The sequence below is a fragment of the Hippocampus comes genome, unplaced genomic scaffold, assembly GCF_001891065.2.
Source record: "Hippocampus comes isolate QL1 unplaced genomic scaffold, H_comes_QL1_v1.1 scaffold285, whole genome shotgun sequence".
NCBI classification, from domain to species: domain Eukaryota; kingdom Metazoa; phylum Chordata; class Actinopteri; order Syngnathiformes; family Syngnathidae; genus Hippocampus; species Hippocampus comes.
In genome coordinates this window covers 542,647-567,361 of record NW_017805073.1, presented here as the reverse complement: position 1 = coordinate 567,361, position 24,715 = coordinate 542,647, and the positions used below count along the sequence as shown (strand labels likewise).

Genomic DNA, 24,715 nt, shown 5'->3' with positions numbered 1-24,715 from the left:
AACCCCTGAGACTGATTCACCGAACCCCTGGGGTTCGGTCAATCGAACCCAGATTAAGAACCACTGCTTTGGAGGCTCCGAAGAAGAATCGGAATGGATTACAAACGCAGGTTCGCGTGTATCCATGCGCGTAAATAAGAGTGAGAAGAGACGTTTTTTTTTTTGTGTGCCGAAGAAGAATCGGAATGGATTACAAACGCAGGTTTGCGTGTATCCATGCGCGTAAATAAGAGTGAGCAGAGATGTTTATTTTTTTTTTGTGTAGCAACCTTTATTGAAGAAGCACTTTGGACATTCCTGAGGTTGTTGATCCTCAATGAATAATCTTCTTGACACGTGTAAAGGCTGACACACAGACTAATAGCACCACAGGGAATGACAACTGTACAGTGACTCGGTGCCACCCGTTGGCAATAACATGAAAGGTGACGGACACTTTTTTTTTAAGGGTTTCTCCTCAGTGGGTGGCTTCGTGGGAGGGCAGGGTCGGGGGCGTTAACTTCTTTTCCAGCCTTCAAACATGGCAGATGTTTTTCTAGCTCACTAATGAAATATGAAGGAGTGCTTATGTGTGTGTTTGACAGAGTCATCTCAAGCTGCGCAGAAATTATACAGCAGGTTTGTGTCATTCTGTCATCTGAACCGGTGGGCCGGGCGGAATTGTTTATGGAACAATCATCCAAGGCTACGAGTATAAAGAAAGCACCTGGACACATGCATTTACATTTCGAACGTACCGATGGGGACAGACAGAGGCGCTTAGGGCACGATGGTACATGTGGCGCCCAGCTGTTGCCGTTAGTCACAGGTGAAGCGCCGATAGGTTTGGTTTCGGAGGCCGTGTGATGTCACCTTCCGTTTTCCGCTTCGGTTAATCCAATGCACGCTTGAAGTCATTTTCATTATTCAGCTCAAGAATGAGTTTCATTTTGTAATTTGCACAATTACGGCATGACATTTTCAGTACTCAAAATGCTAAATCGTGGGCATGTTTTCAATGGACATCAGGATAGATGACTATAATTTAGAAGCAGATATGCAGACAGAATTGTGATTTTTTTTTTTTTACATTTTAGCACGTTTTTAATGATTTTTATCAAAACCAAGGCCAAACTTCTTCAATGGCGGTAGGATGACTCGGATTAAAATGCCTCACAAGTAACAATTTCCCTACATCTGAAAATCCAACTTGAAGTTATCATTGCTGTTATGGTCTAATGATCCAACCCCATGATGCAGCCCCATGGTGGTCTACATTTGAGATTCCTCTCAAAAACAATCATCATTTGCTTTGTGACATTCTTTACAAAAAAAAAATTCCAAAAAAACCAAAACAAAACAGTGTATGGTAAATGAGACTGACTATTCATAATGGGACTAAAAATTGAAAGGGTTGTCAGTCCTGCTATTCTGGGCCCTGCCTGCACTCAGGGCATGGACACTCTTCGGGAGACGGTTTGGTGGAAGACTCCGCGGAGCAGCGACGGGTAGTCTGCCACGCGGAAGAGGTGGCGCTGAGCGTAGTTGATGTCGCCACGCTGTCCCCTGCTCACCAGCGTACGCAGGTTGACCTCGTTGACTTGGCTGCCCACCGCGATGACGAAGAGCTCCAACCCGGCGTCCGCCAGCTCGCGGACGCGCTTCTCCAGCACGGCCTCGGTGACGGCCTGAGACCTTCCGTCTGAGAACAGGATCACCTTCTTCCTGTCGCCGCTGGCGTCGCCGCGGCTCGGGAGCGACTTGATGGCAAAGTCCATGGCCTCTAAGACGTTGGTGCCGTCGTTCTGGAACGCCATCTCGTTGATACGATGGGACAGCAGGGTCGCGTTTGTGGTCAGGCCTTGCTCCATGCGGGCGCCGCGGCTGTACTGGCCGACGGCCACTCGCACGTTCACGCCCCTCTCCTTCTGGGCGCTCAGGAAGCGATCGACCAAACGGTGTACGAAGGTTTTACTTGTGTCAAAGTTCTTCTGGCCCACACTAGCTGAGCTGTCCATCATCAGCAGGATGTCGTGACTTTGAGAGAAGGAGACTGCAACACGTACGAGAGACCGAATGAATAGGAGGGTGATGATGATCACCACGGTGCGCTGTCTAGACCGGAGGCAGACCTCGGTCCGAATCTGGACCGACAGTACTCGCAAAGACCTCGTCCATTATTTTGACGAGAGCTTGAAATGAAGTATCTTTTCAGCTCTATTACTATAATTCTTCGGGGTGGGGGGGGGGGCATTTTCAATGTTGTTTGAATGCGATATCTGGACAGCATCTGAGTACTCGGATATTAAAGTCCTTCAATTCTCTTTGGCATTTCAGCTGGGAGACAACATGTCCACCATTCGTCCATTCTCTACGCTGCTTTCCGTGTTCAGGGTCGCCGGGTGTAGGAGCTGCTGCTATCCTAGCCGACTTGGGGGGAAATTTGGACTACATCCCGAAATGGTCGCAAGTCAGTCGCAGGGCACATCGAGCCACTGATAATCATTCAGACTCTCATTCACACCGGCAACGAGCAGGAAGAAAACCCACCTTGCCCGCGCACAAGTCAGGCCGGTGTACCGCGACGCCATCCGTGACTGTCTCCGTATTATGCGCGTTTTGAAAGCGATTGCAAAATTGGTAAAATTGTTCTTGAAAAAAAAAAACAAAACAGACTTACTTGGGCACTTGTAGTCCGGGCACTTCTTATCTGGAGGTGAAAACGACACATTCTAGGTCAGTTTACTCACAACTGAGAACTAAATAAAAATGTATGTTTTATTAGGGGGGGGGGTCTGTGTTTGCATGTGCTCTCCAATTAAAATACCTTGGCAGATTCTGGATGTGAGGTTCTGCAAGAAGGAGTCATCGAGAAGCTCGGCAAAGTTGTCCAGGACGAAGGAAAATCCTGGCTTGGGATCACTCTTGCACACCAGATCTCCAAGCTGCTCCTGATTGGGCTGACGGCCCGAGTAGTCCTTCACGCCCAAACCTCCCACCTGGAGGCCAACGGATTCGTTGTCCCGGTTAATTTTCACCGGCACGAGGTTACTCGGGCTGCACCGCACTCGGTGTTCCTTACCCTGATGTTTTTGCCGCAGAGAACATTGAGAGGAACCCTGTCCCTGAGAATGTCAGAGCGTCCGTCGGTGAGAACCAGAACCACGCGGTTCTCCTGCCTCATCAGCTTGATGGTGTTTTCCAGAGCGAAATTCAGGGCCTCGCCGGTGTAAGTGGCCTCAGCCAGCCAGTTGAGGTCTTTCACGGCCCTGCGCACAAATACGCCCATTTAAGAACACACAAGTGATGGGCTAACACGGGCCAACGTGAGCACCAATTAGAGAAGACGATTTGATTTTATTCCCAATTCCAGACAAATTAACCAAATGAGGGTTGTTCTGCAGCCATTTTCTGTTCTTTCTGCAACACGGGGGGGCTAAGACTCCAGCGTTTTGTCCAAGTGGAGAATTAATTTTGTTCTTTGGTTTGTTTTAAGATTGAATGTGTGTGTGTGTGTGTGTGTGTGTGTGTGTGTGTGTGTGTGTGTGTGTGTGTGTGTGTGTGTGTGTGTCACCCAACTGTTTAAACTCGGTGAGGGTAGCAACGTTGGTGCCCAGTTGGACCACTTCTTGGGCTTTTGCGCCACTGTACTGCACAACGCTCACCCTGGACTCATTACCTGCAAACTGGGGAGGAAAAACAAGCTTGTTTTATCAGTTTTGTTATGCCTCCGATTTTGTTTTCTTCTGTCAGCATGGCCGAGTTCCCAGCCCCTTCCTGACTAATTGCATCCAAACAGGAAGAAGCGAGTCTTTGGAGAGACAAATGAGATCCCTTTCTAAAACCCGAGATGCAATCTTTTTTTTTTTTCTCATGGTTTTATTCCTTCACATCTTTGACGACGCCCCCGCGACCCCCAAAACAATACATACCGATCATTATGAAGCATTCAGGCACACAAACACACGAGAGAAGGACATTACCTTGACCTGCTGGTCTTTAATCAATCTGTCTACAACGGTGATGATGAAGTCCTTGGCGAGAGCAAAGTTTGTGGAACCAATACTCTCGGAGCTGTCCACAATGAACGCCAAATCCAGAGCGGCGCATTTACATTCTGATGACACAAAAAGTCACACAACACTTCATTGTCAAGCCACGTGGTAGGACGACACGTCACGGAGTGAAGAGTTTGTAGTTTCAGCATGCACTTACCGCAACAAGCTGCGGCGAATCCACCCCGAATAAAAAGCAGAGAAAAAAAACACATCATAGAAGAAAGTTAGTTCATGAATTGGAAAGGAAAAAAAAAAATTGCAATTTTAACTCTCTTGGGTTCGATTGCACATTAGCACTGATTAGCGGTATGTTGAAAAGGGCTCAGAGGTTAAAATACACAAAGGCCGTGTTTATGCACGTGTGTGTTTGTGTGTAGCAATGTTATAGTATACAACTCACAGCACAGCTTCATGATGATATCCAGAATTTCACATTCCTGAGAAGAAGGGCGGAGTGCACGTTACTGTACAGCAATGCACTCCTCTAAATAGCATGAGATAACTATTGAACACGGCCAAGGCAACCTTTCAAGTTACTTTAACAAAAAAATAAAATAAATAAAAAAGTGGAGGGAATGAACATGATATTTTTTTTTGGTGTTCAGGAAATTGGACGTGTGGCTCGAGCCTGAACGCAGGGGTGTCGTATTCAAACGGCAAAACTCAAACGCTCTTAATGGGGAATCACGTCCCTCTCTTGGCGAGCATATGGGATCAGATTCAATCTTTCTTTTTTTTAATAGACTCACATCAGTTCCTGGTGGTCCGGGAGGCCCAGGAGGTCCCTAGAAGAGAAAAAAAAATAGTGATAGAGACAGGGAGACAGTCATTTTTCTAATAGATGCCAACTGGAGTAAAAAAAAAAAATCAAGTAGACAGCTATAAATCTAAATAAAATATAAGTTCCTGGAATCATCATTTTTTTTCTCCCCCACCCACCACTCTCTGGTGATGTTTCTTCAGAAAACCCACCACTATTCGACTGAAATTGCACTGTGGGATATGCTTGAGCAACATGCGAATCCTCCAATCGTTCCCTCACCACGACATTTTATTCTCTCACTTGGCCGCAGAAATGAAACATCTGTTTTCTTTTAACAGATGATAAACTCGGTTTAAGAGCTTTTTTTTTTTTTTTTTTTTTCCCCTTCCTTGCTTGCATGTGTGCGCACAGGAACTCAGACAGACAGACAGACAGACGGACAGATGAGAGACAATGGGTCCACACACATGAAGACATGATGCTGGGTCTGGAGGATATGCTGAATACACGCAAATCGGAGGGGAGGCAGACGGGCGGGAGCGGCGAAGCCTGGACGGTGTGGAAAGTAGCAGGCGTTGGGAGTTTGAGGCTTTTATTTGCGGAACATGCATCCAAACATATGGTTATATTTAGACATTCCTTTTTTTTTTTTGCCCTCACATTGTCTGGTTGGGAAAAGGCGGGGGTGTTACACAGTTTTTCCGATTTAAGATGACTGAAACGAGGGTGGGTATTTTCTGTATGTCTTTGCGTGTGGTTTTATATCGTGCAGAGCGGTGAGAGGAGCTGCGCTTCACTTGGTCACCGCGCGTCACTGAAGCGAGCCCGCAAAGAAAACACCGCAATGAACGCAAGGCCGATGACAATACTTGTGCTTGCCATAGGCCTCCAATCGTACATTCATAGCCAAATGACAATTTTTTTTTTTTAAGTGGTCTAGCAGTGAAGCTGGGATGCAGAGACAGACAGAGGCCACACGCAAAATTCAAACGGGCCCTTTGACAACAAAGTAGAACCAGACTTAAGTGTTTCCTGCCTGCCTTGCAACATCTTAAGTATTTCCTGCCTGGCATTCACCATCATCTGGCAGCATGCAAGGGAGGAAAATTAAATACAATTAGCACTCTCTGACATCAGGCTCAAAAAGATGAACAAAGTGCATTTCTGCTGTCTACCTGAAGAGATTTGCTTTTCCATTCATGTCAACAGAATCCCATCTTACTGATGCTGATGACATACATTCAACATTTCAACTTTGAAAAGAATTACATATGGCTTTTGTTTTCTTTGTATATCCTTAAAAAAAAAAACACCCGCGTGCGCACACACACAGAGTCACCCCTCTGCTTGAGTATGGGAGGGGCCTAATGACGTGAGGAAGGGTCGATTGTGCGTGTGAGGAGAGCAAACTATTCAATGTCTCAACTTGTTCGCGCAAAAAATTCGGACTGTGGCATACTTACCGCATTTCCTTCAGGTCCCCTGTGACCTTTGGCCCCTTTTGATCCTGGAGGTCCTGGCTGACTGTTCTGTTAAAAAGGAAAAGCAAAGGGTTTTAATTATTTATTTGCATTAAATTAACCCTTCGTGGTTTAAAGGACAAAATATAAAGAGAAAGGGCAGATTTCGTAAACGTGGGAGCCAACGTGCAGGGAAACTAAATAGTCGGACTTCCTTTTTGTTGCCCTTTAAGTCAGCAAGTCGTATTTGTAAACCTGCGCTCACTCGTAACATCACTTGTCACATTTTCCCAACAGTTGGTGTCATAGTGAAACGTTTTCAACAGGTGATGTCACTGTTTTTCCCTAAAGCCTCTTAAGTCCTCGGTCAGGTCTCATTGTCCGTGGCCAATCTTCTGCCATAGCGCTGCAGCTGCAGAGAAAGACTGCCTGTGTAATTGCTGATTTCAGTGAGATGATGGCCAAGGTTGAGGAAGTGCGGCGTCCACGGCGCTTAAATCAATTTCAGGAAATGATGTTCCCACAGATTCCACTTCAAAAGGGATTGTGGGGAACGTTGGCAACACGAGATTGAGTTTCAATGGCTAATTTCCACGATTGGAAACGCATTTGAAAAGATTTGATTGTATAATTTACACCGATACGCAGTGACAGAAATGCAACCGTTGGAGTAACATGGAACAAAACGACAGAGGCAGCAGCACATGCGGTGCAACGCCACGTTCCGATTTGATCATAAATCCTCATTTGCAGCCCAACACGTCAGACAGAAAAGCGACGTAGCTTTGGCGAAAGGGCGGTCTGGCACTCTGGAGGCACAAATCACACGAAATCAACTCTGCTTTTGGTGACGTTGCAAGATAATTTGGACAGCGTCTGAACTCTATGCTCTCCTGTAATGAGGAAATGACATCATAACCACTAAGGCTAACCGCCCATGACTTGGGAGCTAGGCTGAGTGAAGCTCCGGGTCCACACTGAAGTGGACGGTCAGAGTACATCAGCCTGACTACTCTGTCCGAAGCAATGTCTCCTTTAAAGCAGGGCTGACGGATGTTTTCCGTCAGCACGTATTGTACAGTATAAAGCAGCGTATGGATGCCGCAAACAAGGAACCGATTCAAAGTCAAATATTCGCTGGGAAAAAAAAAAAAAAAAAAATCCGGTGGCTATGGTTACATGTAGAATGTAATACACAACAATACATAATATGGCCCAGTCTTGAGTGAGCCACAAGGACTTCATTATGAATCGAGGACAACAGAAAATTTGGCAAAGTCGGTTGATCAAATGCTCATCAATCTGTCAAGAAGACATCTGCGCTTCCAGTAGCTCGCCGTCTCCTTTTGTTGCATCATGAAGCAGGGTTAAAGAGACTGCTTCATTCTCCCTTCCTGTATTTATGCTGAGATAAGATAACCCGACTCCAGATTTCAGTCAATTATTTAGGGGCATAATTATGTTTATGAAACTTCAAACAAACACAACTAAATTACTAAATTACAGAGTACAATTTATACAAAGGAAAGCTTGTGTCAAGGCAAACTTTTTTATTTTTTTTTTTTTTTACAAACCCCAAGTGCAATAAACGGATTGCGTTCCTGCCAACTTTTTTTCTTTTAATGAGCAAACCACGTTTTATGTTCTTCATGCATGTTTAGCCTTCATTAGGAGAGACGGTAATCTAATCCACAGCTGCATACACCGGCCCACCGTCATATAATTAAACGCAAACAAATACAAAAACCTGGACCTGATCTTGCTGTGGACGTGAGGCACATGCCAAATCTTAACATGAAGTTCAATTAATCTCCAAGTGTAAATCCCAAACGATCCAAGAATGTGTGGTTTGTGTGTGACCTGTCCTAATGACAACACACCTCAGACAGAGCGCTGAGGGAAAGTTACAACGTGCAGAAATTCCACTGTAAACATGAACAAGTACAACTGGAGGTTCACGTTTTAAGGCTGGCATGCTATATGGACGTACGCTACACACACACACACACACACACACACACACACACACACACACACACACACACACACACACACACACACACACACACACACTCAAAGAGTAATGTAGTCCCCTTCATCCTCCACACTCATTTCCTGGTATCCTTGACGACGACATATACACAGCTGCATCAGCTCAAAGTTCCCTCACCCAATGACACACACACACACACACACACACACGCACACACACACAAACACACAAACTGTTCAGATCTACATTAGAAATTATTTCCAGCTGTAATCCAGAAGGAAAGTGTGCAACCAAGATGCATGGACAAAGAAACACGAACACGCTGCAGCCTAACGCAAAAGAAAACCGTCAAGACGGCGAATGAAAACCCCCTAAGTATGATTCTATAGAATCCAAGGTGTCAAATGCCATATGCAAGTGGCATCGCGTGGCTCACAGCACTCTGACAGGCGACCGGATTGGAAATAAAAGAAGAATGAGGAGCAAGGCCGACAGACTCACATCAGGGCCCGGGTCACCGGCTTCTCCGTCATCTCCTTTGGGTCCGGGGGTTCCTTTGCTGCCCTGATGGCGGTGTCACAAGCGAGGTTACACAAGTGAAATGCTTCATTCGCAATTTGACCAAAATAATGTCAAATGAAACTTACAGGTTCACCAGCATCTCCGCGAGGGCCAGGATAACCCTGAGAAGAAGATCTCAATATGAATATTCTATATGTGTACTGAAGAGCCATAATGTCACACATTCGTTTGCAGCCCAACAAGTACACACCTGGAAGCCTGGGCAACCTGCAGTACCATTTCCTGGTACGCCGTCCACACCCTGACAACGGCAAGAAGAACATTTCCAGAGTCTTACACATGAACACACAGGCATCAAAATATTGTAAAGGCTGGCAGACATCTTCCTCACTCACCCTGCCTCCCATTGGGCCTCTGTCTCCGGCAGACCCTTTGATTCCTCTTGGTCCTTTGGGTCCCTGCGAGAAACAAGGCACCACAAGATGGGAAACGCACGGAATATGACAAGACGTGCTCATGAAAAAACATTCGGATGTACTTAGGACGCTTCTGTGGGCGTGCATGCGCTCACAGTCACAAAATATAGCTGCTATTCTTGTTTGGGAGAATATTGGCTGGTTAAATAGCACACGATAATACTAAAACAATATCAAACACAAATGCCTCAATCAATTGCTGTGTGTATGTGTGTGTGGGGGGTGGAGGATGTTTATGAATGTGTGTATTTTTGTACAGTGGGACAGACCTCTGGTCCAGGGGGGCCTTCATCACCTCTGTATCCGGGGGAACAATCCCTGCCAGGCTCACCCTGCAAAAAAAAAACAACAAAAAAGTCAGAAACAGATTTTTGTTTGTTTGTTTGTTTGTTTGTTAAAAATTCGATTAACATGTCTTCAAACTTCAGAAGCGATTGATGCTTTCCAAGTTGTTCTGGTTTAGGACTGAGGAGTTGCTATCAGCTTCACTTCCATTAAAAAAAAAAAAGCGACAATGACCTTTACGTGCCTTTCTGGAAGTATCCACTCCCATAATACGATCCAGATTTATTGATGATATTATTCCAGTTGCATGTTTGTGGAGAATAGAAGTGACTCTGCTCTTTAGTCTTTTGGCTGACCCTCAAGTAACAACAGAGAAGCTGAACATGGATGAAATGCTTCTCAAGAGTGATTCAAATACAGTCGTGGAATTGATGGCCGCGATGTGCCATGACCATGAGTGGGAAATCGTGAGTTCTCAGGAAGGCTCATTTAGTTATTACACTTGGAATGGTGTCAACCAGCAGCTGGGCTCAGCTGCTCCATGAGCATTTGGTCCACTTTGGAAAGGATTGCTGCGATATTACACTTTTAGGCATAGAAAATCCAAACTTGACTGCAGGCAGTGATTTATGTAGCCCGACTTGGCTGTAAGGACTAAATACACACCACTAAATATGGGGGGACATGCGAGGAGTGCTATTGCTTAAATTAACTTTCGAACAGTAGTCGGCTTGACGTGGTCAACTTTAAAATGTAGGAAATAGGCGGGCGTAAGCAATGACATCCATTCCATTCAGGTTTTAGAGGCAAGTTGCTACCCAACATTCGTTATTCAGTTGTCTGTGCCTCTGTAATAGTTGACTGTTTCATACTACTGTAGAAATGCTAGCTAGCTAGGATGCTAGGGGCGGGGCAAAGTATGTATGTGCTAACAAATATTCATAATGTTACTAAAACAGCTAATCTAGTGGCGACCTTGCATCGTACGGTATTATTTCGACAATATTAGTATTTTAATGACTCATAATTCCAAAAGGATTGTGTAATTTCATGTACTTTGCGACCGCGTGTCTCGGTCCCTAAAATAGCGCTATACAGGGGTGACCCAACGTGTCCTTTCTCTCTACTTTGAACAGTAGTTCTTGACACTCCCGTCAGTTCTGATGAGGAAAAAAATAAAAAATAGGAGCACAAAGGATTCATTGAAAGCTCTGACATCATGGTGGCTACCGCAAGTAATCCATGTCAAGCATTATTTTTGATCCGCTGCCTGGAGCCTTATTAAGAACCGTACTGAGGCTTTGGCTGCAGGAGATGGAGAGAAGAACTGAGTCAGAAGGGAAAGAATGAGCGTCGATGTTCCCGGGAGGGGTTGAACACTCAAACTGGGAGGGGAAAGCATATGCATGAGTGAGTGGGCAGCACTCTGGGGCCGCGGCCAGGTTCAACACTCTTGAAATGTCCCATCCCAGTGTGCTCTCCCGCCAATGCGAAACTTGAACGCACATGCGCATTGGAAATAAAAAGCGGCTTAAGTGAAAAGTGGCTGTTTTATGGGGCTGCTGGACCAAACAACAAGCTGAAAACAGTGTGCCACTGTTTTCCCTAGTGTACGTATGATTGTATGCGAGTGCGTGTTGGTCTCACGGGGTCTCCGTTGGGGCCAGCCGAGCCCTCTCGTCCCTGCTCTCCACGGGGTCCTGGCTCCCCCTGGCAAGGAAAAGAACAAATGTAAAAGACAATTTACGGGGGCTTGTCATAATGGACGATAAAGCAGCTGGAGTCGAGCTTTTTAAAAAAAGCACGAGACAAGTTGAACGGTGAGGAATTCCGTTGAAGTGGAATCACCTTCGTCGCAAAGCTGTTAAGGTTGTGGATTTTGGAATTCAGTCAATATTTTTGTATATAATACAGTACATCCTCTTTGGTTGCACAGTGACAGAAGTAAAATAGGACCTAAGATAGGAAAATGCGACCAACGTGTCTGTCCTAGCTGCTGCGTACAAAAATAATAAAAGAGGAATGAAATACGGGTGCAGTTAAGCAGAGAGAGCATCGAGATGAGTTATTGGAGCCAGTTCATTTCCTGGCCTTTGAGCACGGCACCAAAGCCCCAACTGTTGGGCCTGACAAATTCTGACTTCTGTGTTTTTTTTTTCTTTTTCGGCACGACGTGCAGCTGTGTATTCTGGCCTATGAGCATAATAGTCTGTTCGATACACACATTGTAAAGAGTGTAAAGGGGAAGAAATCAAATGTTGGTGTCTGTTCACGACGCTGCTGAGGAGTTCCACTGCATGTCCGAATCATCATCATCATCATCATCATCATCATCGTCACTTACTGGCTCTCCTCTTGGTCCTCGGTTGCCACGGGAACCTTGCTCCCCCTTCTCTCCAACTGCTCCCTATAAGAGATCAGCAACCATGAAGACTTTATTGCCCAACGGAGCCACATAGCAGTAATCCGAATCAACATTATTTACGATCTCGCCACGAGGTCCGTCCGGTCCCGGCGCGCCCTGAAACACACAGGAAGTGAAATGAAGGCGACCAGTTTGGGACCAAAGTTGGATATTTCCATCAAACTTACATCATCACCGCGCTCGCCTTTGTCCCCGTTAGCTCCACGAGGTCCGCGATCGCCCTGCCGCAGCAAGCACGTGATAATGTCAGAACTTTACGTCTCTCGGTTTTGGTGGTGGGGGTGTGGGGGGTCTCTCTCTGTTGGTTTACCTGAGGTCCTAAAGGCCCATAGTTTCCAGGTCTTCCCGGTTCGCCATCTCTTCCACTATCTCCCTGGAATAAGCACCGGGCGACTTAATCCACCGTGTTCGGTTCAAAACCCGAATAACTCACGTTACAATATCATCTCTTACTTTTTCTCCTTTAGGCCCAAAAGGACCAGGGTCTCCCTTTGGCCCAGGCTCACCCTGTAGACCCTGGAAGGCAAAAACAGCAACAGCTGAAACCACAACACTGAACCGTTGCGGCATCCGAGCATGCATCCACATGTGTGTGTGTTTGTGTGCGATATGTCTATATGGCTTAATTTAAACAAAGCGACAGCAAGAATGTAAACCTAGCGGTGATTAAAGAGCCAGAGGCCCTCCAGGTTTCGAAGCCCGATAGTGGTCAAGGCCGCTCAAGGAGTAACAACAAAACAAACAACTGTAGCTAATGGCTAATTTCTAAACAACATGCCTTAGCCACAGGCAGGTAGCAGTGCTTGGCATACATAGTTTATAAAGTTACCCTGGATAATTAAGACAAAGAAAAATAAATAAACACTGCGGGCAAGTGGGGGCGTTTGCAGCGCCAATCAGTGTGAAAAAAGATTACGTAAACATCTCATGAGCTACTTCCCTTATAAAGTGATTGTTCGTGTCAGCAAAGCGTGAAAGGCTGCACATGCATCAAACGTGACTCAGGAGGACCATTGTGAGAATAAATTACGGTTGGCGACTTTTCGGCTCATACGAAGTCATTGAGAGCTGCATATACCGACACGCTGAAATGAGAAGCCTGCATTAGGCTTTGAGGGTCCATATAAAGGAGGCTATACTGTCTTGTATTCTTTGTTATTGAACCCCCAAAACATGTCTGGCTATTGGCACTCATCAATCGGCCCATTGACAGTGACAGAGACTCTCCACGCTTTGCTTTCTAGTCAGATACATCTGAAATTATCTATGGACGAGTGTAAAATAAGCTCTGCATGTATCAGGTCAGTGTGTATAATTGTGGGTTTTGTTTTTGTTCAAGAATTTACATGCGGCCAAATTAGTTGGGCTAAATATGATGCATGCCGGACTGGTTGGAATGACTCAGGCGGCACCAAAGGTCCGCAGGTTAAGGAAGATGACGACTGGGCTTGCCCAAGCGCTCGCAACACGTTGATTGAGATCTTGAACTCACATCTGATCCAGGAGATCCTTTGCAGCCAGAAAGGCCGGGGAAACCAGCCTCACCCTAACAGGAGAAAAACAAAGTAAAGTTATGATAGAAAGAAAATTGTAAACACTTGAGCACACCCCCCCCCCCAAAAAATGAAGACTCTCATTCGTTTGCTTACATTCTTTTAATTCCTCACATCTCATTTTTAGTATCCAGTTGTAATCAAATACCGAATGTTATTTTGAGATTGGTCACAGGTCGGCACTGTTTCTAACCCACCTTGCGTCCATCGATTCCATCATTTCCCCGTAGACCTTTGTCACCCTGTTGATGAGGCGCAGACACAGAAGAGAATGTGAAGCAAGCCGGCAAACAATCGAACACAGCAGATGCTCGCAGAGATTGAACAAACATATGTGGAGAAGAGAGGGCTGGGTATGAAAATCAAACTCACCTTGTAGCCTTTGTGTCCCCTTTCTCCCTGCAAAGAGCACGAAACATCAGTCGGTTGTGTCCAACCCAACAATTACGCGGCACGTGTATCGTATTTGGATTTTATTTGGACGACTCCTTTATACCTTCACGCCTCGACCACCTCGGTCTCCCTGCAAAGAGAAAAAGCACACGTTGTAACACATTCAAATTGATTTTTCACATTTTGTATTGCTTTGAGTGGGTTTTTAATTATTTCATGAAAGTGCACCGCATGAAATTCCAATATGACCCAAGAGGGTCAATCGGGTCTTGGTGGAGGTTTTACCTTCATTCCGCTGTATCCAACAGGACCGGGATCTCCAACGCTGCCCTGTAACACGGCGGCAAGAATGGATAGTTGGTCACGTTGACGATTAGTATCCTTACTCAAGTCCGAGGAGACGATGTCATGGCAGAGTGAAAGACTGAATGGCAAAAGTCACCTACCATTGCGCCGATGTCTCCTTTCTCTCCTGGCATTCCGGGTCTGCCCGTTTCTCCCTGTGGAAAGGTCATACAAGAACATCATCCAAAATGTTGCGGCGAGACTCCTGACGAGGAAGTTCGATCGCATGACCCCGATACGAGCCAACAGGAATTGGTTTCCGACCCCCCTCTGATCTGGAGAGGGGGCGAGGTGATAATGACCCAATTGGATGTCACTGTACGGCTTCTGCGCCGATCGTTCAGGACGTGATTCGCACCGACTGGGCTGGACAAGAGCTGGGTGGACCACTCGGAGGCGCTGCTGTGAAGATTTCTTCATTGACCAACTGGGCCAGGTTCAGAGAAGGACCTACTTCTCTGAAGGCGTCTCCCTGCAGCCTTTTCATCTTGTTAAAAGGACTACGATATCATTCTAACAAACATTGTATCCCAATATTGTGTCAAATGTTCCCCACTCGGCATCCATTGCAACTCGGTCATGCTGGAAGGGGGATTCTCCCATCTGCGGCCCCTTCTCAAGGTTTCTCATTTTTCCCCAGATGGGGTTTTGGGAGTTTTTCATTGCCCTCCTGGGAATGACGGTCAGGCGATGTCGTGAATACTTTTCAACTGTGGGCCTGTGAAGCCCTTTGAGACTATTTGTGATTAACGACTGTAGAAATAAATGTGACTTGACTTGACTGTCATTCAAAAGAAGGATGCCGCACACTTATGTTTTTTAACAATTTGCCATAGATTCATTCTTCTGGGTCAAAGTCATTTTTCGCATTGATAAACCTAGTGCGCAAACTTGTATCATCGTACCATGCCGCCAGCGTCTCCATCTGGTCCTTTAGGGCCTCCTGGAGCCTGTAGCAAAGCAAAACGACAGGTGAGGACATTGCGCACTGAAAATGAAGCAGCAAATATGCGAGGAGATCTTCAGAAAGTGTCACACTGGCTACTTACATTGCAGTCAAATGAGCAGCACTGGGGGGGGGGGGGAAGAGACACAGCATGTCAAATAAATACTACGCCATTTATACTGTAGTTTGAGAAACAAAAACTGATGATCAGACATACCACGTCCTTGGTCTCATTTGTCTGAAAAAGGAAGACAAAATGTAAATAAAACCCAAATATAAAATTCTGGGAAGTACAAAAAGTCGACAGGAATGAAAGGGAAGACAACACATACGATCATATCGATGATGGTTCGGATGGTTCCCATCTTGGTGGCTCTGGAGTCATCTGCGGCTGTGAAGTTCTGCCTGTAGTTCTGGTCAGTGGCGATGATGGATAGTCGAGTATCCTAAAAAGACAAACGCAAACGGGAAATCTTTAACGCCCATCTCACACTAGATAGTTGTATGACATTCGCAAACTGAGCATGACAGCAAGTGGCAAAATGGCCGCCCCCTGAGATGGACACAAACGAGTGGATTTTGTCGCTTCATTTATATTTCACAACAGGTTTGCATCAGAAGAATATCATAACAATAATTATGCACAGGCTAAAGTAGTAATATATTTTATAATATTTATGAATTAAGGAGCTGGTTCATCAACAGGTGGATTTTTTTTTTCTGAAATGTCATCGCTATAAATTACAACATGGCAAAAATCAGTTTTACACTTGTAGGTCACGCTTAAAAACAAGAAATAAAGTCTGACAAACCTGATGTGCATGAAAAAAGTCAGAGACACTTGAAATGGGTGTCAAAATAATGATGGACACGTGATGCTATCTCTGCTCAAAAAAATGCTGTTGACCAGACCCTCCCCAAATTAATAAATAATAAAAATACTTTACACTCACATTCCCACTAATGGTAAATTTCCGACTCAATTATTAAAGGTGGAAGCACTGGCAAAGAATGATGAGACATGATGCAAATGAAGTGGTTGACAATCAATCAAAACTGGTGCACGTACCTCCTGATCAGGTGAGATGGCGACGGCGAACACCTTGACGCCATGTAGCCTAGCTTCATTTGCAGCCTCCTGCACACCTCCGCATGGCTCCTTGTAGCCGGTAATGGGATGGCCGTCAGTCACCACCACGATGTACTTGTTCTCATGGTAGTGAGAACCTCTGGGGAGAGCATAAGAGGGTAAACGGGTGAGCTTTTCAGCAAAAAACACGACGATAGGTCGCCCTCCAAAAAAACCCTAACAACAGTGAATAGGTCAGTGCCAAACCCAAATAGGCCTGGTTCACCGTATTATTCTTAGGAGTGATTATTACGCAATGAGCAGCTCAGCAAGACCCCTCTTGATGGCGCAGTCCGTGTAGGTCCCTTTGCCGATGTATCTGATGGTGTCAATGTCATTCTTCAGGGCCTGCCGATCGGTGCTCATGTCACTCAGTTCGCGCACCAGGATGACGTCGTCACTGTAGTGCAGCGCCCCAGAGTTCCATGTCAGGTAGCGATCGCATCGATGGCGCCTATGGGAAGCAAAGATATTGATGAGACTGTCCCTCGACAGGGCACCCAAAGAAATTTCAAGCTCCGGTTCCTGCGCGTGTTCTTACATGTCCTGCAGTTCATCGATGAAGCGTTTGGTGAATTCTTTGATCTGGTCAATGTAAAAGTTGGGAGGCTTCTGCCGGAGGGCCACACTCTCAGATGTATCCAATACGAAGAAAAGGTCAACCGGACATTCTGTTCACACGACAAACAAATTGGCAATGATCATGTACACCACTGCACCACATGTGCTCCCAAAGTGCTCTCAAAATTAAAAAAAAAAAAAAAAAAAGAAAATGCAAGCTGCATAAAACGTGTCCATGCATTGCATGAAAAAAGAGGCCCCTGGTGCAGCACTGCAGGCCTCCATCAGGTATGACACCCAAGGGTGTCATGGTGCCTGTTAGCAGACTCCTGTAGGCCTGCAGTATAAGCAACGAGGCTCTACCACTTGTACGAACACCGCAAAATGGGAACAATTCCGCAGTGCCATCTTCTCTCGGTTTCACCAATCTCAGTCAGTAAGTGCATTAAACTCTTCATCGCGCGCTCAAATTCACCAACATGCACTGAAAGGCCTTCAGGTTCACACGTTCAGTCTTGTAGATTTTTAATGTGCGTCGAATCTAATATCGTTGGACCTGTCCATCGAACTCGTGAGCGTTCTTGAACGCAACAGCGCACATCTGGATCATCGCTTACGGGAATGTCACTTCGGCATGCAACACGTCATGTTTCAAAACGAAGAGACGACTTTATATGCGATACAGTTCGTTGCACGTAGAGGAGCACAGCCTTCCTTCGAACAAATTAAGAATCTGAAACTTACCCGCGGACCTGGGTCTTTGGATCTGCGTTTGCGCTCCGGCCAGGAGGACGCACAGCAGCACAAGGAGCCCTCTCAAAGTCTCCATGGCTGAACTGCTAAATATTATGTCAAACAAATAATTCCCCAGAAGAAACAAACGCGAACGCTGCCCGAATCCCCAAAGGCGGCTCCCGTTTGACTAAATTCGGCAAAACCTTTGGAGTTCCACCGCCCCGCCGCAGTTCGTCCAGGCGAGAGCCAGAGCGCGCAGAGGAGGAGGACGCGCGCGACGAGAGAAGAGGGGGCGTGCACGTGCCCTTTTTTTCAGTGCACGAGAGCCACGTTTAGCGAGAACGCGCATAGACTCAAAGTTTACACAAAATCTCAGATGTAGCTGCTTCCATATAAGGCCGGTCGAGAGAATTATGGACGTACGAAAAACCCGATGCAGACAACAAAACCTGCCAGCGCCCTCAAACCGTTTGTCCCCCACCCACTTTTTTTAGAACGAAACGTTCACTCGAATCTTTGATTTTTAGGACTTGAATAAATAAAACCATGTCTAACATTTAACAAAGGATGGCTGTACGAAATCATTTGTCATTGAAAATCACGACATTGATGGGCGGTGGCGTCATTTGTGTCGCAAACGACGAATTGAATACAAACTTTGGGGCTACTTTTTACTTTTGTCAAAAGTTCCCTGCGTGAATACATCTGGTTCAACTTTCCAGACCAGATATGAACTTTCAGAGAGAAAATGGGGAGATGCAAAGGGAGGAGGGAATTCTTGGCGCCTCTCAACCAGCGCAGCAGGAAGAAACACAGTGCCATCTAGCGGACATTGTGGACATAACTTGGAGAAGGAGCCTTTCGAGGGGCCGCACGTTCACTCCTCTGGAAGAGCGGAAAACGTGGAAGGCTTCACTTGGCCAGGTGATGAGTGGGCTGGATGTTTCATGGTTGCTGTGGACATACGTGTGGTGGGACTGTTCTGCACTCACTTTTTCCACTGAGCTCACTTTTCTTGGAGACGCCGTTGCTCACAGTGAGCAGATGCACGGCGGGAGCAGGGAAGATGGGTTGGGGTGGGCGCGGGGAGAGAGACATCTGGTAATGATCTGTGTTTACGAGCCAGTCCTCATCATAAATCAGTTTAGTCTCATGGCAGCCTGTTTAAATGGTGAAGCCTGTGTTTCGGGATGTCTCCGTATTGGATTTCTCTCGAATCCACATCAAACTCCATTTTAAGAAGGAAATTGGAAGTTGGCTTTGTTTTCAGTTATATAAGAATTTGTGCTCCAAGGGAGGAAGGTGTGCACTTTTTTTTAACTTCTTTACAAACATGAGGGCGACAGACAGTTTTAAGATCACACAATGAGCTCACTCATGTTATCATCATCACCCCATGGGAACGAAGAACATGGTGCACCCTCGAAGCACATGGAGGCCGACATGCAATGAATAGTCGCGTCTGGCCAGCATATTTGGCAAAGAAAATGAGTTTCCACAAACTCGACGTTAAGTAGGCAGGACTAGTAGCAAATCTGAGTCAGAGGGCGAGAGAAACTGAGCATGATGGGCTGAACACAGACCTGCTTTTATTATAAACAGTGTTTAAGTTAGAAAATGATGATGAAGAAATGATTCCAAAGTAAATATCGCTCTGTGGAACATTTACATCAAAGAAATGAGGGGAAGGGGGGAACCTTACAAAAAAAAAAAAGGCCACATCTGGAAGAGATTAATCACCACAACTGGGATATAATTCCAGCAAAGGCTTCGTTTTCATGTGAGTCAATGCACGAATAACAAAAAGTGATTGGTCATCCCGAGAGTTTACTCTGCTCGCAGATGCCACAAGGCGCCAGTCGGAACTGCAGGAAATTGCAGCACGATCAAGATACTGATGCGTGCCAAGTAAATGAAAATGACAGGAAATGGGCCAGATGAACCTGCACAGTATCAGCACCCCACCAAGCAGTCGTCTCCTCGTGTCTATCAGTGAATACTTCAAAACAAGCAAGTCATTCAAGGATAAACAGTCTGCTCTTCCTGTTTGCAGCTGGTGTAAAACAGCTGCACACAAATGAGGTTGCTGCCATCTAGTTTACCCATGAGAAAAAAAACAATCTTTTTTTTTCTTTCTCCGAAGGACAGCAAATTCACACCACATTGTAACCAATGTCATTTAATTTGAACTTGTCAAACTCAGAAAACCATAAAGGGTAGAAAGAGACAGTTGCTGACTTGACATTGTTGCCTTTCAGGAAAGGTTACGGAACCCAATGTCAATCAATACTTGTCCTTCAAAATGGAGACTTTGGGGTTTAGTAGCGCAGTCATTTCAAACGTGCTTGACAAAAAAAAAAAAAAAAGGAAAAAAAAAAGATGCAGTCCTTTGGACGAAATTTGGGGGTGGGAGGGGTTACACGATTGCAAATATTGATGACTTTGCAGAGTAACACTTCACCTTTTTGCCTTGCGCGGGTACCGCTCCATGTCAGTTCACGGCCGAGTGACTTTTGAGGTGCCTCCTCAGGTGGTTTAGACAGGTGTACGTCTTGGGACAGATCTGACAGTGGAAAGGTCGCACCCCCGAGTGGTTGAGCATGTGTTGCTTGAGCACGCTTCCGTCCGAGAAGGCCTTTCCGCACTGAGAGCACACGTAGGGCCGTTCGCCGGTGTGGACGCGCATGTGCACCGTCACCTTGTGCGCCATGGTGAAGCCTTTGCCGCACACCGTGCACTTGAAGGGCCTCTCGCCGGTGTGGGTGAGCCTGTGGGTGCGCATGGCGCCCATCTGCGAGAAGGCCTTGCCGCAATCCGGGCACACGTGAGGCTTCTCGCCGGTGTGAACCCGCGTGTGGCTCCTCAGGCCGCCGGCCGTGGAGAAGCACTGCGAGCAGTGCGTGCATTGGTAGGGACGCTCGCCCGTATGTGTGCGCATGTGCTGCTTCAAGTCGTAGCGGTTTCGGAAGCCGCGGCCGCAGACCGGGCAGCTCTCCGGCCTGTCGTCGTTGTGGCGCAGCTCATGATTGGACAAGCACTTTTCCGACAAGAAGCATTTGCCGCACTCCCGGCACTGGTAGGGTTTCTCGTGGTCGACCCGTTGATGATACTTGAGCTCGCTGATCCCGGGGAAGGTCTCGTCGCAGTAGCGGCACCTGAAGCGATGGTTGGGGCTGTAGGGGAGCTGATGTTCAGTCATCTGATGGTTCCTCAGCAGGTGGGCCATCTTGAAGGTCTTGCCGCAGTGCGAGCACTCGTATTTGGTCAGCAGCTGCACGCACTGGTGCCGGACGCATTCGTGCATGGACCTGAACTGACAGCCGCACTTGGTGCAGATGTGGGCGGCGTTCTTGCACTTCCTTTTCCGGTGGCCAGACAGGTGGGCCTCGGTGCGGAAGGCTTTGCCGCACTGGGAGCATTTGTACGGCTTGACGGCCGTGTGGAACCGCTGATGCTCGAGAAACTCAAAGCGGTACTTGAAACTCCTTCCGCACAGCGGGCAGTTGTGGGCGACTCGCCCCCGAGGGTAGGCGGATTTGACGGCCAGTTTCCTCGAGGGCAAAGAGGAAATCCGATGAGCCGCGCCGCATTTCTTGCGCTTGCCTCCACCCAGCAATTTGGAGGCCTCCATCGCGCCGACTTCGTCGTGGCGCTGCTGATGCTTCACCAAACACTTGGAGGAGATGAAGCTCTTGCCACACTGTTTGCACTGGTACGGTTTGTCGTGATCCACCTGCTGGTGATACTTCAGATCACCGATGCCGGAGAACCCTTCGCCGCAATGGCTGCACTTGAACAGGCGGCTCGGAACGTGAGTGAGGAGGTGTTCCTTCAGGCTGCTCGACTTTTGGAATGTCTTTCGGCAGTGCCCGCAATCGTAGTTACGTCCTCGTTTCGGGCAGTGGTGTCGGAATTTGTCCAGGGATGAGGGAAAGCTGTTCCCGCATTTGATGCACAGGTAGGCCGCATTTTTGCATTTGCGCAGCCGGTGGCCGGCCAGCAGAGTGGCTGTTCTGAAAGCCCTCCCGCACTCGGAGCAGTTGTAAGGTTGCTGGCCGCTGTGGACGCGCCGGTGCTCCACCAGCGCGGAATGATGCTTGAAGCATTTGCCGCATTCGGAACATTTGTGCGTCGCCACCTGCGGTCTGTGACAAGGGGACGAGGACAGATCCGTTCTTTTCGGAGAGTCGGCAAAGTCGGTCGACGTGGAAGGGTTCGTGGACAGTTCTTCGTCAAACATGACGATCTGGGGAACGTTGTGGTCATCGTCACAGGCGCTCGGGTGGGAGGCGATGGCCACTTCCAAAGAGGGGGGCAGCGACAAGGACGGGATGAGGAGATCGTCCGAGTGAAAAGGAGCTGCGTGTGGGCAAAATGGCTGGGATCACTCTCTTGCACAACACGCAACATTTACTGAGAATATGCAGAGACCATACCAACAGTACTTTTTGCCAATTTTCCATGACATTCTTTGCTTTGGAGGAGAAATTTGAGGTCTTCTCCAGTTGACACACACTGGATGTACTCCTCGAGGACAGAGGGGGAGGCATTAAGCCAAGACGCGGTCTAAAAAAAAAAAAAAAGACATTATTTCAACGGAAGAAGAACAACTTCAAACTTACAGAGCAACTTTCAAGGGGGACGAGGACACTTTGGTCATTTTTAATGGCGCACCTGCTTGAAATCTGGGATTGGCAGCAGCTCCTCGAGCCTGGTGAAGAATTCGCAAACAAGCGTCTCCAGCGCTGTGTCGAAATCAGGGCCGTACTCCACTGGGAACACGTTCTGTGTGGTCAGAGAATGAAAGGTTGCCACCGTGACGCTCGAAAAACTGGAAAAATTGGACGATACGTTGAAGGAAATCACTTGTGTCGTCAGGTGAGAACATGATGCCAAAGTATGAATGATGGTTGTCCTTGATTTGTGTGCACCTCTCATGTCCATATTTTTAAAAATCACTATCAGGATAATTAAAAAAAAAAATTCAAACTTAAGATTAAGGATCAACACACACACTGTAATGATGACATGTAGGTCAATATCTGGTCAATTTCTATAAATGCAAACATTTAACAACACTGGTCTTCACGTGTAAATGTATAGAAACAATGCGGTCCGATCTACCTTGAGGAAATGTTCCCTGCCGTCGGTATCTTCAATCAGGCCTTGAACCAGCTTCATAAAGTTGGCCTCTGGTGCTTCAATTGCAGGATCATTTGTCTAGACATCAGAACACAGAATGGCAGTAAGCGATGGCATGTCACACTCTCTCGGAAAGCATGACACTGACATCGCTCACCTCTTCAATGCAAGATGATCGGATTCTGTTGAGGTGAGTTTCCACAGCTTTAAGATCGTCCGGATGCTCAGAATGTAACAATTCAAGAGTGGTCTGGTGGAAATGGTACAAGAAGTGGATCACACCAGTTTCACACAGGCAGGCTATATTTACATGAGCGTGAATAAGAACACAATACAGCACAGGCCCAGAGTAATATCGCTAACTTTTTGGGCGTAGTGGAACCACCCACGTCGGTCACGCATTGCAAAGTTAGTTTTTTTTTTTTTTTTACAGTAACCTAACGACTAATCAAACATACAACATCGTCCAGTGATGTAATCTGACAACAGAAGAAGACCACAAAACGACAAATGAACCAACCTCCGAGATTTACTTTTCACCACCAAGGGAAAATACAGTCAACTGCCTCTTGGGTGCAGCAGTGAGAAACATTTGACAAGCCTTTCATAGTTTATTAGGAACGGTGTCAATTCCAGGCAGGTTAACCATGGTCTTTAGTTCAGCCGCTTCATCAACTCTTTTCATCTATTCCCTTCCTCAATGTCACAACAAGTGATCACGTGGAGTGGTTTTCACTTACCCTGGCCCTCAGGCCGAGTGACAAAAGTCTGCCCTCTCTTTTACTCATGAGCTCGGGAACAGCATCTGTCACCATGGTTACGAACTCCTCCAGCTTCCCATAATGCTTAATGTTCCTCTGGCGAACCACTTCCCACATCACCGCTGACATCAGCCTCAGTGGTGGCACCAGGAGGGCCAGTGATGACAGGGGAACGTTGAATTCTTCACAAACACACAGTAGGAAGCGCAAAATATCATTCAACCTGGCCACCTTGATCACTTTACTATGTGCAAGGCATCTACTTTCACTGGAGACAATGGGTCCGTTCAGCGTTTATCAATTGGAGATCCATGGTATATCCAAACCAAAATAAAACTGAAAAAGAAAGTCTCGCGTGCGATGTAGTCCGCACAAACCGCACACGTCTGGCATTAACCGTGCATTTAGTGACTCCAGCTTGTATAAAGCGCCGTTTGTCCTGTGGCATAGCCAATGTAGCAAAACAGACGTTCGCGGTTTGCTACAATTTAATCAGGATGCCACTAAATACGCAACAATTGCACTTTGTTTTCAACAAATATGTTCGATTAAATATCGACGATGTTAGCGAATAAGAACCAACGTGCTAGCTCTAAGGCCGCTAATGTCAGCAAGCTAACCCACTGGTGAGCAAAACAAGGCTCGCTCCAGGGATTAGTCGAGGCCTGTAGAGCCGATGGTACACATTTGCTTTTTCTGAAACATAAAAAAATGTATGTACATATTCGTCGAGTTCATCTATCGAATGCATACCCATGTCACTCATTTTCGATTTCTTCAACTGCGACGAAGGGCAAAATTTCTACATGGACGAATTTTCATTGTTTTCCCAGTTAGCCTTTAAGCTAACAGCTTATGTAGCAAGGGCGCCAACTTCTTCCTGAAACATGCTCTTCATAAGTCAGTTGGCTCAGTTGCGTCACTCTGTAGTTAGGGCGTTCGATTTGGTTTACAAGGCGGCCCGATTTAAACCTTGCACGGAATTTACATCGACCGCTCACCCGAACGCCGGAAATACAGCAGAGTGACTAAAACTGACATCGCAACCAATCCTGATTTGCTTAATTTTATAATAATTTGCAGTAATACAAAATGGGAGTCGTTTACATTTTTCCCAAACACTCCGATATTTCTTACCACATATGTACAGCCATCGCATGCAATGAATTATTTTAAAACAATCTGGCAT

General features: G+C 46.5%; 2 protein-coding genes across 3 annotated transcripts; both read right to left on the bottom strand.

Annotated features, from left to right (window-relative positions):
- Window positions 1–249: 249 nt before the first annotated feature.
- col6a1 (collagen, type VI, alpha 1) lies at window positions 250–17,928 on the bottom strand. Its single transcript, XM_019864791.1, has 35 exons — window positions 17,633–17,928; window positions 16,869–16,998; window positions 16,581–16,781; window positions 16,268–16,427; window positions 15,531–15,644; window positions 15,416–15,436; window positions 15,302–15,322; window positions 15,158–15,202; window positions 14,354–14,407; window positions 14,193–14,237; window positions 14,011–14,037; window positions 13,887–13,913; window positions 13,712–13,756; window positions 13,454–13,507; window positions 12,415–12,477; window positions 12,272–12,334; window positions 12,129–12,182; window positions 12,022–12,057; window positions 11,881–11,943; window positions 11,184–11,246; window positions 9,521–9,583; window positions 9,171–9,233; window positions 9,026–9,076; window positions 8,901–8,936; window positions 8,755–8,817; window positions 6,264–6,329; window positions 4,787–4,822; window positions 4,438–4,474; window positions 4,195–4,203; window positions 3,963–4,096; window positions 3,559–3,665; window positions 3,062–3,248; window positions 2,807–2,978; window positions 2,660–2,689; window positions 250–2,032 (listed from the first exon to the last, which is right to left on the bottom strand). Exons 1-35 carry the CDS (start codon window positions 17,715–17,717, stop codon window positions 1,428–1,430), a joined length of 3,030 nt encoding a protein of 1,009 aa, XP_019720350.1. The 5' UTR covers window positions 17,718–17,928; the 3' UTR covers window positions 250–1,427.
- A 1,858-nt stretch (window positions 17,929–19,786) lies between these two features.
- Window positions 19,787–24,447, bottom strand: LOC109512789 (zinc finger protein 345-like). 2 transcript variants are annotated; one of them, XM_019864785.1, is made up of 7 exons: window positions 24,280–24,447; window positions 23,506–23,708; window positions 22,923–23,015; window positions 22,748–22,843; window positions 22,298–22,408; window positions 22,069–22,189; window positions 19,787–21,982 (listed from the first exon to the last, which is right to left on the bottom strand). In XM_019864785.1, exons 1-7 carry the CDS (start codon window positions 24,290–24,292, stop codon window positions 20,115–20,117), a joined length of 2,505 nt encoding a protein of 834 aa, XP_019720344.1. In that variant the 5' UTR covers window positions 24,293–24,447; the 3' UTR covers window positions 19,787–20,114. The 2 variants fall into 2 exon arrangements, with proteins under 2 accessions (XP_019720344.1, XP_019720343.1); XM_019864784.1 differs by having other exon boundaries at window positions 22,060–22,189; window positions 24,280–24,445.
- Window positions 24,448–24,715: the final 268 nt, after the last annotated feature.